This window comes from Atractosteus spatula, chromosome 15 (assembly GCF_055471065.1).
Source record: "Atractosteus spatula isolate fAtrSpa1 chromosome 15, fAtrSpa1.hap1, whole genome shotgun sequence".
In the NCBI taxonomy this organism is placed as follows: Eukaryota; Metazoa; Chordata; class Actinopteri; order Semionotiformes; family Lepisosteidae; genus Atractosteus; species Atractosteus spatula.
In genome coordinates this window covers 14,394,192-14,410,511 of record NC_142720.1, presented here as the reverse complement: position 1 = coordinate 14,410,511, position 16,320 = coordinate 14,394,192, and the positions used below count along the sequence as shown (strand labels likewise).

Below are 16,320 nucleotides of genomic sequence, written 5' to 3'. Positions count from 1 at the left end.
CTATATGCTACTGTATGCCCCCTTTTCATTTATTGTATTTACATTTCCTTTCAGTTCATTGGACGAGGCCTTATTATTCCAAGACATTGTGCTGGCAGAGATAAAGGCTTGTTTCTTATAACTGTGATGGGAAAGAACTCTCAGCAAGAGATCAGACTAATCTCTGGTACTCATTTGCCCATCACGTTCGACGTCTGAGCACAGTTTGTGTTTTTGTAGTTAAAACATTTTGAGGGGGGGGTGAGAGGATCTCATGTGAGTAGCACAATAATGAGCGTGAGAAATATTTTCTTTGCTGTAATACTGAGGTTGGATGAATTCAAACATGTTTCCAGAAAATGCTTATGCAGAAAAAAAACAAATGGAGCTGTAGCAACAATTACTGCTGCTGTAATTTTGTGATACAGTAGTTGTTACCAGTGGTAACAATTTAACATCAGTCATGTATTTAAAAATAAATGCTTGCATTTATACAGTATATTGCTTTTCCAATATGCAAAGCAAGGACTCAATTTCTCTACTATTGAAGTGCAGCAATCTTTATAACACTGTGCCCCTGGTCACCACTCTGTGTTACCAGTATGACAATTCTGGTCCAAAGAGAAGAGTGATGTCTACTTATACAGCAACATATCGTTTCTATTTGTACTGTAGGTTCCAGGTTATTATTCACCATAGTTAATTAAAATGCAGTAGTAATACAACATGTTTTTGTGACTAGATTAACTTAATGAAGCTGATTACAACATTTACATTTCTCGGCTATTTTATATATGTTACATTTCATATTTGTGAAACTCAAGAGTGTTTTATTTAACATCAGAATAAGCTTATAATAATTAGGGCACAGCAGAGAAATATTCCTTAAATGAAAAAATACAAATCCTTAACTACTTTTAAAAAATCACCCCCAAAGTTACTGTAATAAAAGTTGTCCAATACTCTGTCTAATGTTCTCAATATTACTATTGCAATTCTGAAACATTTTCTTGTGAGAAGTGAATAAAAAAAACTCTTCAGTGAAAAAACTATGAAAAAGTAGACATATGCATGTATTTATTTCTTTAAGAAGTACATGAAAATATTGAAGCGATCTCTCTCATGACCTAAATAACTCAGCTACTGTTTTTGGCCTTAAGTACATAAGGCAGAAAAATACTGAATTTATTAGTAACAGGGAACAGAATATGTTATTAGAAGATACTAATCTGCAATTCACAGGAAAAACAAATCCATTCTCGAGTAGATAAATATCAGGGAAACTGCATGGTAAATATAAAAAAACAACAGAAAAATACAATTCAATTTCCATTTACTGTAGCTTTAATATTTATCATAATAAAAAGAAAACACATATGCCTAAGAATAGCTTCTTATTACTTCATATATACCTATTATGTTGCTATTAGATACAGCTTGATAAAGAATTATGGTGATCATATTCCCTTTAGCAAACAAGAGCTAGAAAACCAATTACTTAGCTATATTCTTTATAAATCAGCACCTATTTGTTAAAGCACTGATTTAAAAATTATTGGATAACTTAATTAATGACCTTGAGGAGATTTTTTAATGAAGAATGATTTATCTTGTTGGAAGTATTTTGCAGTTGTATCTTGATGATCATTTGTTTTCCCCTGGGATTTATTTTTTTGATCACTGTTTTGAGTATGGAAAGACCTCATACTGTAAATACATATACAGTATCCTTATATTTTATGTTGTTTCTAAGGATATTTACTTACAATTTTAAGGTATAAAAACAATATACAGCTAAGGTAGCTATATCTAAATTATTCTGCAACATCTATAAAAAAAAACAAACATGTTTACGTCCACAAAAGGTGTATGCACAGAATAATGCAGCTTGATTTTCATTTCATAAATCTTTATTGGAGACACTTATTTCTTGAGCCATGATTTTATGTTGATTTTATGTTTATGCTTTGCCTTTATAATACTAATTTTAAAATTTCCACAATTTTGTTGAAAAGATGGAGATAAAACCAATTGAACTTCCTCATTTCTATATAACACATACCAGTTCTCAATCAGATCTCTGCAATAGTGTTTCAGGTGTAACAGATAATGTTCAAAATAATAACTAATGGGAGTTAAAACAGAAAAAAAACACAGAATGTGAGAAAAAAACCTGAAGTACTATGTATAAAATGTAAAAAGATGGTTGACATTCATGAGGAAAACTAGGAAAACACATGAGGAAAAGCGTGCCTATGGCCAGCTTTGGTTCTTAAGCAGTGATGAAATATTGTTAATACTGTTCATAAAACACTTGTTGCTTCATGTGGCTTGTGGCACAGAAAAATGACAAAGCAGAGTAAAATGCTGAAAAATCGACAATGCAGTTTGCCATCGAAATTGATCAATATATGTTGGGAGAGCAGAAGGAGAAAATACAGATGTCCAATGACACTATCTAGTAACAGACAGATGTTATTTCAGAGTCAGAATACAATACATCAGAAATGGCTGGCATTAAATGAATATTTCACGGGTTAATTTTCACAGGCATGGAGGTCTCAGACATCGGTAATGGATAAAAACAGAGCTAATGAAACAATATATTTCGCTATTCAGAAGGGTTTTGATTAAGTTCTTCATAAAAAATTAATTTGCAATGGAAGACAGTAGGCATTTAATACATTGTTTATACTTGAATTAAGAATTGTTTAGTGGTCAGGAAATAGAGAGTATGGGTTAGGAGTGAATGCTCAGACTAGGGTGATGTACAGTAATAAGTGGCGTACGACAGGAATCTATATATGGACCACAGCTCTCCCTGTTTTTTATTGATGATTATACCAGATTTTGGTATAGTTATCAAACTGATGAAGGTCATAGATGAAACCAAACTAGGAAGATTAGAATACAGTTAAAAAAAGTTCAAAAGAACTTTAGACCAAATTCAGGACTGGGCACATACCTGGCAGATGTTTGGGTAATTTTATGTGAAGGGGGAGCCTTAGGTATATAAGTCTAATTAGGTTATTGTTGGTAGTAATGATAGTATTAATGCTATATGTTCTTAAACATGGACCATTCAAATCTATTTTTTTAAAGTGAGACAGTGAATTAAATAGAAGTGTTTAAAGTAAATTCATGGGTCACAGTACTCTGAACATACTGAAAGATATTTACCACCTTAGTAGATGGCCCAGTAAGTACATTGGTAGCAATTTCTCAGAAGTTAATTGAAGACAAATTCTTGTATACAGTAGTGACCGTGAGAATTCCCATTTATACAGTATTTTAGTAAGTGTAGCAATTCAAGGATGTTACTGTATGTGGTACTGTAGGATACCCCATGAAAGAACTGTAGTGACAATGGAGCTGCCACTAGAGGCCATGATGCAGATCGTATCAAGTAATAAATATGTAAATAGCTCTCACCTGGTTTCAATAACTCTGGTGGACACTGAGTGGAATGTGAGGATTTTCACATGAGTGTTATTTGTATAAAAGGTGTGTCAGGAGTATGTTTAAGGCTTTGTTTTTTTGAGTCTGTGGCTTGGAAGAAATTTAAGAAAAAGCAACTGTTTCTTAAAGCAAATTAGTAGTGTGTAGACCTTTGTTTTAGATCTGTAGTGAAGTGGCCTTTGGATGTAATAAAAGAAGCCATTTACTTCAGATAACCATACACAAAAGGTAGGTTTTTAAGATAAAAGGATCTATAGTAAGTAGGCTAATATTTCATACTTTTACTTGGGTAAATATACAGTTTATTTTTATCTGATAGTATGGCATGTCTACTTAATCAAAGCCATTTTGCTGGATGTATCTATCTATATATATATATTCTGAGCAATTAAACGAAGTCAGGATTGTCCCTGCTGCAAATCAAACCCATTTAACAAGAGCTGAGGAACAGGCTTCCAGCATGCTTCTGGTTCACCTTTACTGCTTGTCAGGGTGTAGAGAGCTCCTGCTTAGCATCAGGCTACTGCAAGATACTGCACAGCAGCTGTGAAAAATGTCTACATATGAAAATTGATTTATGCCTATTCGTGCAAATATGCTAAAAAGCAGACCAAGAGCAGAACTCAATCTCAAATGGGTGTATTACCAAAATTTTAGGACTCATTATTCATTTCCCTTCTCCTTGATCCCGATGGCCATATAATTTCCTGAGTATTTTTATGACTGAGGTTATTGGAGAATATGTCTGGACTCACGCAATCCTTCGAGGTTGTGCCATGCTTGAGTTCTACAGAAATGTGTTTCAGGTTGATGGACTTCCAGAAGAGGTCTTAGCATTTATGAAATAAAGTGCCCATGAATTTTCTATGTGTGTGTAATTTGACAATCCTTTACTGTCTGATAAAGTCTTCTGAATCTGAGCACTGCTTTGGTAATTACTGTATTCTGGTCCCCCCCCAAAGAACATAATTGTACATTTTGTAATGTATCTTAATGGTTGAGTGTTACTGTGAGCCCACACACAAGGTTATCTGGAGCTATTGCATTTACCAGAACAAACCCAGAACATTTAACATTAACAAAATGCATTTTAGAGTGATTCCCCCGTCTGCATAACCCTGATTTCCCAAAATCCAGTTACTCTTTAGTCCAAAACTTACTCTTGGGAAAGGAACATTGGTCAAGTTCTTGTCATGTGGTGCTGTCTGCTCATTTTTCCTTCTCGCATACTGTACTGCAGAAACTCCGATGTAGTAGACAAGCGCTGAAAGCTGGAGAAGTGCCATTAGATATTTTACACCTGTTCAACAGGATCTTTACTTTCTGCGGCAATTGTGTTGAAGCGAAAACAATGGTTTAGTTTGGAAGGGGGTTAGTTAGAAAGTGCGATTTGGTAGTCTCCCGGAGGCATAGTTTATTTCACGATCTGATAGTGCGACTAGAAACCACTGAAGACACTAGAGGCCTTAATAGAAGCGCTCTTGCAAAGTTTAATTTATTTAAATAAATGCAGAAATGTACTTAATTCCAGGTACGAGCACTTAAGTGTTGAGACGTACTGTAGCCCATTAAAAGGGAAGGAGAAATGTATGCGTATTTTTAAATCCCATTATACCGTGTTCTTCGTGTTTTATGATTTTAAGATTTTGGAGCCACATGTTTGATGTTTGCCCAAATGATCTTTTCCTTCTTTCCTTAAAATATCAGGAGTGAGCGCTATGAAATTAATTAACCTATGAAGGCTTTTATGGTCACTGTTAACTGCTGCATAAACTTACTGTATGAAATCAGCACGGTGAAACCATCAAGAAAACTATTAAACTAATGCCGCGGCAGCATTTTCAAAGAATGCCCTTCTGATATAAATTTGTGTGATTTAATTAACCGAGTTTAATCTATTTTTCTTGCTGTGAACTGCCATACAAGTAATGCAATACTGTTTTTGTTTTTAGATACGCATATTGTTCTAATAGAAAAACAAATGTTAATTAAATATCATTCTTATTGAAAACACGATTCAAGCATATTTTGAGAAATTACATGCTCAAGTTCTGCAAAACCCCATAACTACGGTTTGTTTTTTCAAAGAAAATGATTTATGTGTCTATTGTGCGCAAAATTGGGATGTTATTTGGTATTATTTACGAGAACCGTGATTATGAATGCAAGAAAAAAACCTCTCCATTTGAGGTTTTTCAAATTAGAGACGAATGCAGAACTGGAGAGTACATACTGTATAAACATGACCACATTATGTAACAAAAATATGGAGTATTATTAATAAACTTATTTACATTTTTGTAGTAGCCATTTTAAGAATTTCTGACAGAAACTGAAGAAGACAAAAATATGGGAGCTGATGTTGGTGTATGTACTGTATTAAGAGTAACTGAAACTGAGGCTCTATTTTTAAAGAAGCATAGAGTGGAACCAGCTACTGTAAATTGTAATTGTTACAAAACATGAACAAACGCCTAGCGTACAATAAATGTACGTTCATTTATAAAGAAAATTTGTCATTGCATCCCTTATAAAAAAAATCAAATTTGGCTGTTTAAAATATTCTGAATATAACGGCATTCAAAACGTCGCCTTGCTAAATGCCTTCGTTTAAGTAGCCACAGGGAGGCGCTATTTTATTAGTGCTTCAGTACTGAAGGTAAAAGGTTTTATCTGGTCCTACTGTTTGAAAAGGTTTTACTTTATATTATGCTATCAATCCTGCAAACCCTAAACAGAGTTGGATCGATTCTTTTGAAATTGTGCCTATTGTGAAAACCCGGTTTGGGGATAGTCAGCTGTTTCTAATTACAGGCTACTTGGAAGCAGAACTGAACGTTTTGGACAGACTGCTGACACAAAGGAATGAAAAGAGTAGTTCATGACAATTCTGTAATCCATAATTCATTCAAAGACAGTATTATTTTATGGTTTTCATGTACAGTATCTTGCATTTATATCAAGGAAAAGCTAAATAAATTGGGCAATTCTAACTTATTCTGATCACTTATTTTTTCCTGATCGTTAGGTGAGGAGGAGAAAATGTTTGATTACTGTATTGTTTCCATCAGTATCAGAATCCCACACCTTGCCTAGAGTGTATTGGATGTCTTTTATATTTCAGACACAACAATCAGTTATAAATAGGCCTCTTGACAATTGTAGCTAATTTAGTTGTCTATTTTGTGAAACTATGCACAAAAAACTACAGATCAAAATTTCCATTAACTGTTGAAATACAAATAAGGTGGCTCAACACAGTAAGTGCTATACAAATACAATGAACATGTATATGTCATTTTCTCAACTTTTAAAATCTAACCCAGCAACATATACTGTACATTGGAATCATCTTATAGAAAAGCTTTTCTTTGAAATCCATGAGCAGTGTTTGCAAACAAGTAGCAAGTAAAGCAGCAGCACTATACACACCAGAAAACCACTACTCAACATCTTTGATCCTTTTCATTTTGCCAGACACTTTCCTTGCAGGAATCAGAGTATCACATAAATAAAATACAATATTCTATACTTAATGCTACCAAATGCTACCAAGTGATACAACAGGAATCACTTGGTGTTGTGAAAGTTGCTATCTGTCTGAAGTATAATATACATTTTAGCAACGACCATGTTCTGTCCTATTTTTAGAAATTATCTCGCTCAGCTAATTTCAATGCAACCAACCCCAGCAATTATGCACAATCCCTAGGAGTTTCTTTACACCTTAATTGATTGACACTACCTGAGTGTGAACTGAACCTGAATCCAAGCCTGAAGTTGCCCTACCTGAACTTGGAATCGCAGGACTGTAGCCCTCAACCTATACTCCATTAGTTTGTTTTAATCCAATGGGCAGCTAAAGAGCTAGTATTTATCATACATATTTTATAACAATTACTTCATTCTACAGATGAAGCCAAGAGTGTACTTTATACATTTTGTCCAAGTTGTTCTAACATACTTTTTTCACAGTATAAGAGCATTACTACAGTATGTTTTCGCATTCCTCTGAAAGTCAACAAGATTGATTTTATGAAAGCTTTTTGTATTTGTTAGTGAATATTAGAATGCTTTACAAGAGTACAAGATATACAATATATACTGCATGCTATAATATGTAAGGAAAAGGAACATACTGTACAGTACTACATACAGAAGGTAGGCTATTTTCCTAGCAGCATAAAAAAATCTGTATAAACTTGAAGTTACACTTTAACCATATCATTAGAGTTCCTTGGAGATTAACTGAAATCTTCTAGCTCTTAATTTATATTGAGGATTATCACTTCTGTTTTTTAGGTGCATTATTTGAAGAAATCCAAAAACAATACAGACTTGACGGCAGTTCATAAATGCAATGTCTTTTGAGGAGTAGTGAAAAAGCTAGTTTAATCAGTACATTTACAACTGCAACCTAAATCAGCAAGAAAACTGCAACAACATGTAAAAACATTTGTGAAATTTACTTGAATTTCACTTTGGACGTCCTGATAAGTAAACACTGGAAAGTTGTATTACTGTGCTTTCCCAAGCTTCTTGTATAACTTTACATGACATATCAGATATTGTCACAATGAAATGAAAGTTATTTTTAACTTAAAGAACCACTGCATTTATGGCTATACAAACTTCACAAAACCTCTGTGTAATCTGTAAAAGAAGAAAACGGAATTGTTTTTTTCTTAACCTGGTGAAAATAACCACAAATTACGATGTAACTTCCTATCAAGTCCGTAGCTGATAAATTTCCTGTTTTTAAATACATCCTCTTTCTCATTCCATGTTCATTTAGGAGAAGCAGATGCATTAGGCAAACATGCCGTCTTTCTAAGCTGCTCTTTTAGCATTTCTGTTTCATTAAGCAGCATGCATGGGTTTGGTTTTTTCATAACTTAATCTATACTACCAATTGCTCGGTCCCATCATCACACAGGAAATATGGTATATAACAAGCCTTTGCTTCTCATCAGACATACACTGCTCAATCAGAAAAGCATTTTTTTAATGACAGCATTGTGTTGCAGAGTTGCACGGCGAAATAATGGTTTTGGATTATACGACTCTGAGTGTTTCCCTAATTTAAGTGTGGACCTCCATAATTAGCGAGGCTTTAACTGTTATGATGGCGTTCCATGGTCATTTCAAGTGTTGCATCACAGATGCCATTACAGCTACTGTATGACCCAAGAGATGTCATACCTGATTGCAAACAGGAAATAGGTTTCTTGCATCATGCAGTTGAGATATTCTAGATATTTTAACTAGAATATTTTGTAAAATACACTCATCTAAAAATTAAATTGGAAAAAATGTATAACACTTAGATGTCTAATTTAAAAGCTTACAGCTATTTTATTAGTAACACACTCTAGTATACAGTATAGGTTGTGGATAATTCTAATAATTAAAATACTATATTGTCCACTATAAAATGTAAAGCAGTGTTTTTAGTCTTTCTATGGTCATGGAATTAAATCATTGTGGCTTAATTTAAGCACTAAATCAATGTTCATGAAGTAATAGGCAATTTACACTGCACATTTGCACATTTGGGTGGGGGAGGGCAAAATAACTTTAAAGACATCAGCCATAAACATGATGTTCCTTTCACTAATTTATGCCATAATCATGTTGGTATTGGAATACAGTACATTGTTTAATAAGGAAAGGGTTATAGACAGGTTAGAGTTCTAGGATTCAAGCACCATTTTGAGCTACACAAATTAATTTGTATCTCCAGTACATTCATGTTCTACTAAGCATAAAAGACATACTTTAGCTGAACAACTGCCGTAGTTTGAGTGATCATTAATTTACAAAGAACTCTTATAGATTAATATCCTTTTTAATTGGAATTGGTTAAAGAAAGACCAAATGTTGAACTTTGTTGTGACCTTGATGGTAAGGAACACATGAATTGATTGCTACAGCATAAATAATATCAATGTAGGAATTGTGAACAATTAAATCTGTAACTGTATAATTTCATTTTGTGATCAACCAATTAAACAATAGTGCATGATTGTCCTGGACTTGAATGAATCCTAGAATTAAATGAATGACCTCTGAATACAACAACAGTTATATTGTAAAATATATAAAGTGTAATGTATGATTGATTTATTGGAGAATGTTTACTTTGTATTGCAAGAGTGAGGTACAGTATATACAGCAGTAAAGCAAAACTTTTTCATTTCATCAAATGATCAGTTAACCGGGCGGAGCAAGGAATCGTTTACGGAAACATTACTAACTTGCTGTACTGTATCACTTTCACAACTTCTACTGCTGGCAGAAAGTTGCGCCTCATTCTAGTCTGTGGTACAGTGGGCATGCATTGTTTTACAACGCGAAAAGTTTCTGTGGCTCTTCAGTTGTTTCGTAAATTAGGGTTAACTAAAATCCAGGGTGTTCTAAAACGACCAATACATATCCTACACCTACTCATACCTATAGATGTTTCCGTTTATATCATTTAAATAATTATCGAGTTGTTTTGCATATATTTCAGAATATGCAAAATACTTTGGCCAGCTGTGGGAAGTCGTGAAAAATGTAAGTGTTCCAGAACCCGGTAGTACAATACTCGATAAAGCAGAAGTTCCCCCTTTTTTTTAAAAAAAAAGGCTAGAGCTACAGTGAAGTGATGAGGGCTGTCCTTCAATTTACGCTGGTACTTCTCAGTCTGCGTATTAACCACTTTTGCTAGGATGTATTGTATCAGTTTGCCAACTTGGCAGTAAGTGACCTCTCCGGCACCGTGCGTGTGTATTTTAGTTCGGTTTGGGTCACGTGGTTTTCTGACAGCAGCACATTGCCTAAGCATACAGAAGCACGGAAAGGGAGACGGTAGCTATTGGAAAGAAAGAGATTATGTGAGGCGAAATAAGGAGAAGAAAAAAATAGGGTGAATGAAAAACAAAGACTTTGAAAACGGATGTGTTTCACTGAGTTTGATGCACTACTGTTTCCCTTCTGTGAAAGATAATCTCAGAGAAGCAGCACTGCTGATTACGGATACACATGTAAGTAGAAAATGATCGTCACAATTTGTACTGAATGTGGATAACAAATTCGAACATTATTGCCTTTTGATTGGAGTATTCCCTGAACTCTAAATGGAAACTTAATTACGATCTAGTTTCTCCGTGAATTGGAAGTGCACGGGTCGGGTTTTTTTCGGGGAGTTTTGACGTCTAACCTGATGACCAATTAAAGAAAAATTAACGCATCGACTTTTTTATTCAAGGAAATAAATGCATAAAAACTGTTTACTGACGTGACATTTCAGTGCACCATTTCAGGATGGCAATCAGTAAATCTTGGACTATTTTTCATATAAATTTATTTTTTCCGAGTTTACAAGACATGAAAATGTAAAAAAAAAGAATACAGTACAAGGAATCACATTACTTGGTGAAATCGTGTCTGCTTATGCATGCTTACCTTTATTTATCAGCATTTCGTTTTACCCTCCTAAAAAGGGAGCGGAAAACGTTTCAAAACTTTCACATAAGATCTAATCATGAACATGAATTTATTCATTGGAATAACGCTGTAATTTAATAGGAGAAGACAGTGTATTCGAAAGACCATTTGGGACTTCTGGATTGAAAGCAACAGCTTGCACTTCTTGCTCATGTGTACAAATCAGTTTCAATTATGATTTTCTTAAAAGACCTCCTATGTTTTGGATGTCATATCATGGCAACCTTTTAAGTTTTCTGACCCTAATAAAAATACATATTTTTATTGACACTTCCTATCCTGACTATTTTCATGGACAGTATATAAAGCTGAATCATCCCCTGTGGTTAGTGTTTTTGCTCCGTTTTTGAACGTCAGTATCGTTTAACAGACAAGAAAATGACAGGCGAAAATGATGTGGATTAAAGGCGAGATCCTTAAACGCCAAGTACCTTAACTCAAGAAGGTGAAGAAGGAGTCAGTTGATTTCAGCTACTTGTATGATTATAAACTCAACGCAGTAAAAAGCTTATTTTTTCTTTTAAACCTGATTACGAAAACTACATGTGCATGCCCTCCGAACTTGAAGCGCCCTTCCAGCCAGCGCTGGTGATGCGATGCCCCGCAACCACAGCGGAGATGAGGGTGGATCTGGGCTCTGGATGAAAACTTCTCCTGGGCATCGCACTGAAGTGTACGACATGAAAGATGTGGAGTCCGGCAGAAGGATGAAGAACTCAGCTCGGGTGGGAGACGGCCTGCTGCCTCTCGGCACCGGCTCTTCGCCTTCGTCGACAGGTGTGGGGGGTCCCGAAAGCCAAACTGGAAAGCAGGGAGCCCGTCTGAGTCTGCTCGGGAAACCGCTCTCCTACAGTAGCAACCAGAGCTGCAGGCGGAACGTCCGTTACCGGAGATTCCAAAATTATCTGTATAACGTGTTGGAGAGACCCCGGGGATGGGCTTTCATCTACCACGCCTTCGTGTAAGTACAGTAAATCCGTAGGACTAAAACGGTACTGCGCTTCACTTCAATGTACACGCATGTTGAAATAGGCTGATATTCATAACTCGTGAAGTTGAAAATGGCTTTTTTCACCTGTTGCGGCATTTTAAACGTGGGTGATTTGTAGGGGGAAAAAACAGACTAGCTCTGTTCTGCAGTATAACACGATAGAATAATGGCAAAAGACTACAAAAATGATAGGGTACTACATGAAGTGATGAAAGCAGCCAGTTGGACTTCTTCCTCCAAGGGCTGAATGCTAAATACAGTCTAAAAAAGTAGTCTTAGGAAAGCACCTAACATGCAGGAGGACAATCGCTTCATTCAACACTGAAGTGCTGTTTCTACACTTACAGTGTCATGGGACCTTTAATGACTGAGTAGTGAGAACCTTGGTTTAATGTCTCATCCAGAGGAGGTCACTTGCTACAACACAGTGTTCCCTTCCCAGTCCCCATACTGGGGCACTGGTTTGGAAATTCTGGTCAAGGGGGAAAGTACAACCTACTGGTCCACCAACACCTCTTAACGTGGATTTTCTTAGAGCACTACCATTACATTACTTCTGAGCTTCTGAGATCCGATATCAAGTTATGAGGTGTTAATGCTGCTGTAAAAAACAAGAGCACCAAAGTAAATTTCAGGTAGCATGTTAGCAATATGAATTCGTTCAGTCGTATTATAGGCTGGTCACCTGGTAGAGGTTGTGAAATTTCAGGATGTGGAGCAAAATATTTAAGATACTCCCTGAAATCACAAGTTTTCAAAGTAGGTGAAACATCCAATGTAAAATGTTTAATCCTTTACCACAAGATAGAAGGAAATGTCAGATGTTCGGAAAATGACTTTTTCAATAGGTTCCAGTCAAAGAGTCCGGGGAAGTTCATACGGTATACTGTATTCCAACGTAAATAGGAAAAAAAAACCCACCTGTAAACTGTAATTGCAAGCCTTCAAAATGTTTATTCTGCCTTAAGCATACATTTTAAAAATAAAGATTCATTAGCTTTATACAGTCGTTACACTATTTTATTCCATTTTAGAGCTTTGAAATGTCTTGGTTAAGTTAATCTTCAAATTAATTCAATATTTAAGAACTTTTTAAAGTCATTTAGTGAAGTTATTTCACACATATATGAACTGATCTGTTATTCGGAAGATGCTGGCACAGAATGAGTGTGTGACTCAAGTGGGTGTTGTCTTTCGTAGTGGATGCAGTGGGTCCTCTCTGATATGTACTGTATTGTGCTTTGGGATCTTTGGGATGAACAGTACAGCATAAATGCAAATAAGTCTTAGTTTTGTTCCTATAATTTTAACAATACTGATTTATTATTATTAAATCCATATGCATTTACGAAGGAGGGAATTAATCAGAATGCGTATTCTCTTTATAAATATTAAGGGAAGAAAGTGGACTGGATAGTGTACTGTATGCACACCAGTTGTAAAATGTTGAGAGCTTCAAAAGTTTTGTAGAGTTTTACATTTCAAGTGCTGGCATCTAAAGAATGCATCTACTGTAGGAGTAAAATAACACGTCATTGCAGGATCAAAGTTCAGAGGAAAACATTAAAAAAATAATATTGCAGTGTAATGTTTAGATCAGGCTTTTAGTTTATATATATATCAAATGTGGAGATGAATAAAGCATGTGATACAGTAAGTGCACTTCATTGGGATGATCATTACATAAGAATGATAGGGTAGACACTTATTTTCTAGCTGTAAAAAAGTTATTTGTGGCAGTTTTTTGGCATTGACAAGTTCAATTGCAAATCTTCACTTTTTAAAGTGACAGTGTTTTTAAAATTATTTTCACTGTTCTTGTGAGTCATTTGGTGATTTAGTAAAATGTATTATTAGCCTTCAGAATGGATTATTAGCATTAAAATAACTTATTCAGGGAAAACTGCCCAAATTTAAACAGCTCTTTCTAAACTAACAGCCTACTAAATCAAGGCTTTTCTTCCAAAATGTTTTTTGAGAATGTTAAGTAGAATTTTTTACTGAAAAGATGTTTCTCTTCCCTGTAGTTTTGACTGCTAACAGATGTAAGTCTGATTTTGGTTGTGTGTACGTCTTAAAGAGTGGGGGTTTTTAAAGGAAGAAAACTGAAAGTTTTTCTCTTTTGTGGTTAATGTTCAGATTTGTTGCTTGGTCATTTGAGAAGGTTCCTATTTTGTCTTAAGTGCTGAACATTTCTAAATCAGTACAGTAGCTCCTCTGATAGGACCCAATCAGTGGGTCCTACATCTTGTGTTATTAAGCTATAGGGAGCGTGTTTTTTTATTTATTAATTAAAACAAGAAAACTGCTAGTGTAGAAAAAAATCATACTAACAAGTTAGATGCGGTAAAAAAAATCTAAATTACTGAATAATGCACTGTTAGTATAATGTTACTAAGGAAATTGTGTAGTTTTACACCTTCATAAAGTTAGTAGGTAAAGGGCTTTTGACACAACAGAGATTATGAAACCTAGTCATTAACGATAATCAAACTATAAAAAGTATTTCATATTTAGGTATCCGAAAACAGAACTGTGAATAACATATGTTGAGAAAACCAAATTTCATTTTATCCTTTTGCAAAATCTTTAAATGTACACAAAGGAAACTTAATTATTCACATTTCTTATTGCAGTAAGTGCTACAAAGTATTGACAAGTTTTTTTAAAGTTTTTCTCTAAAGTAAAGCCTTCAACAGAGACAGAACATTACCTTTTATATTGTGACTTCAAAAAGAAAGCTGGCAAAGGTTTGGAAAACTTATAATAAATTTAAGTATTTGATTTCCAGCACAGGTTGTTTTGCTTGTATGTAGTAACAAGCTAGTTTCAGGTTCTGGAGGTACCAAAAATGGTTTTAATCAAGTTTATACAACTTGTTCATAATATTTCTTCACCTTTTTTGAAAAAGGTTGAATGTAAAATAAGTACTCAACAGACCTAAGGAATTGATTTTAGTCCTCACATAAACATTATTTTTAAGGTACAGTATTTATAGGTTGGGACCTACTGTACATCATGGTTTCTTTAAGCAATAAATATACATTTATTTTTCCGCCCTTATGTTTAGATATGCATTATAAAGGAGAAATGACCCCTTTTAGACATTGATATTGTTTGTAAAATTTTATAGGAATGTTTATAGGTCCCATAGGTCCCATTTGATACATTGAAACTACACATTAGATAAATGTATTGATCATACAGTAAGTGTTTAATGAGCACAGTTAGGGGTGGTCTTTGTAGACCTGTCAGTAGTATCTTAAATTAAGAAATTATAGAGTGCCTTCAAGAATTAAAGAGGTGGGTTAGTTCTGAAAGCCTGTCAAGTAATTGATGCCAGTGTAAAGACTGGGGGAAAAACTAAATAGGCGGTTCTTATTCATTCATAAAATTATCAGCAAATGATTTGCTTTATTTGTGGTAGAAGTATGTGTTGTAATTTAATATTCACTATACTCTTTGCATTATACAGTACATAAATATTGCATAAACAAAGTCAAAATATTGTGTAAGAAAGGAGTGGCAGTCACAAAAGTTATGGTTTGATGCAATAATAAAGGCAGAGAATATGACATTGTCATACTGTACCTCTGGCAATCTTTTAGGATGATTTCATGACCATTTGGTGGTGATAATGTGGCAGTTTTGTTATGCATGTCCTGCTGATGAGCCATTGAACTTTTGGATGAGCTGAAATGGTGTGTGGCATCTAGGGCTCAGAGACCAGTGAACAGGCACATTCATATTTATGCTCTACAAGAGGAATGGAACAGGATACCATAAAGCACAAACTGCAACCTTGTACAAAGCATGTGTTACAGACAGCTCGTATTTCTTCCAATGGTGGCTATACACATTACTAACCTTTGACTTTTACAGTAGAGACCCCGTTGATGAGCTCTGTTCTTGACCAATGTACAATATGAGCACAATGATTTTGTGTGCCATGTCTGTTCAATAAAATAAATGCACCTCCTTCCAAAAGGATCTCATTATTTTCCTGATAACTTTGTGTATTTGTTGCTTGGAACTGTATGTATATTCATAAATACGTGACATTTGCACATATATCTTAGAACTTAAGCTCTTTCTCTGATAGTAAATCAAACAACATGAGTAAACAAATTGAAATAAAGAGTAGATCATAAAGTGCTGATGGCACCTGTTAGGATACCTCTTTCTAATAGTTGATCTTCACACATTTGAGTTGTATCACAGAGGTGGAATATTGTGTTTTTTAGTGCATTGTTTTGTATGTAAGTTGAAAAGCTCCATAATTTATGAATAGAGATTCGTAAAGGCACTTGTTCCAAACACAGTATGTCTATTCAGTTTACTTGGGATTAATAACCTCTTATCCTTACAAGTATGTGTGAGATAAAAAACTGACTGAAAAA

General features: G+C 34.7%; 1 protein-coding gene across 2 annotated transcripts in view; it reads left to right on the top strand.

Annotated features, from left to right (window-relative positions):
- Positions 1-10,261: 10,261 nt before the first annotated feature.
- Positions 10,262-16,320, top strand: part of kcnq5a (potassium voltage-gated channel, KQT-like subfamily, member 5a) — a 147,976-nt gene continuing 141,917 nt past the window's right edge. For both annotated transcript variants that reach the window (XM_088934315.1, XM_088934316.1), the window contains exon 1: positions 10,262-11,890. In XM_088934315.1, coding sequence (XP_088790441.1) covers positions 11,526-11,890 — 365 coding nt within the window. In that variant the 5' untranslated portion in view covers positions 10,262-11,525. The remainder of the gene's footprint in view (positions 11,891-16,320) is intronic.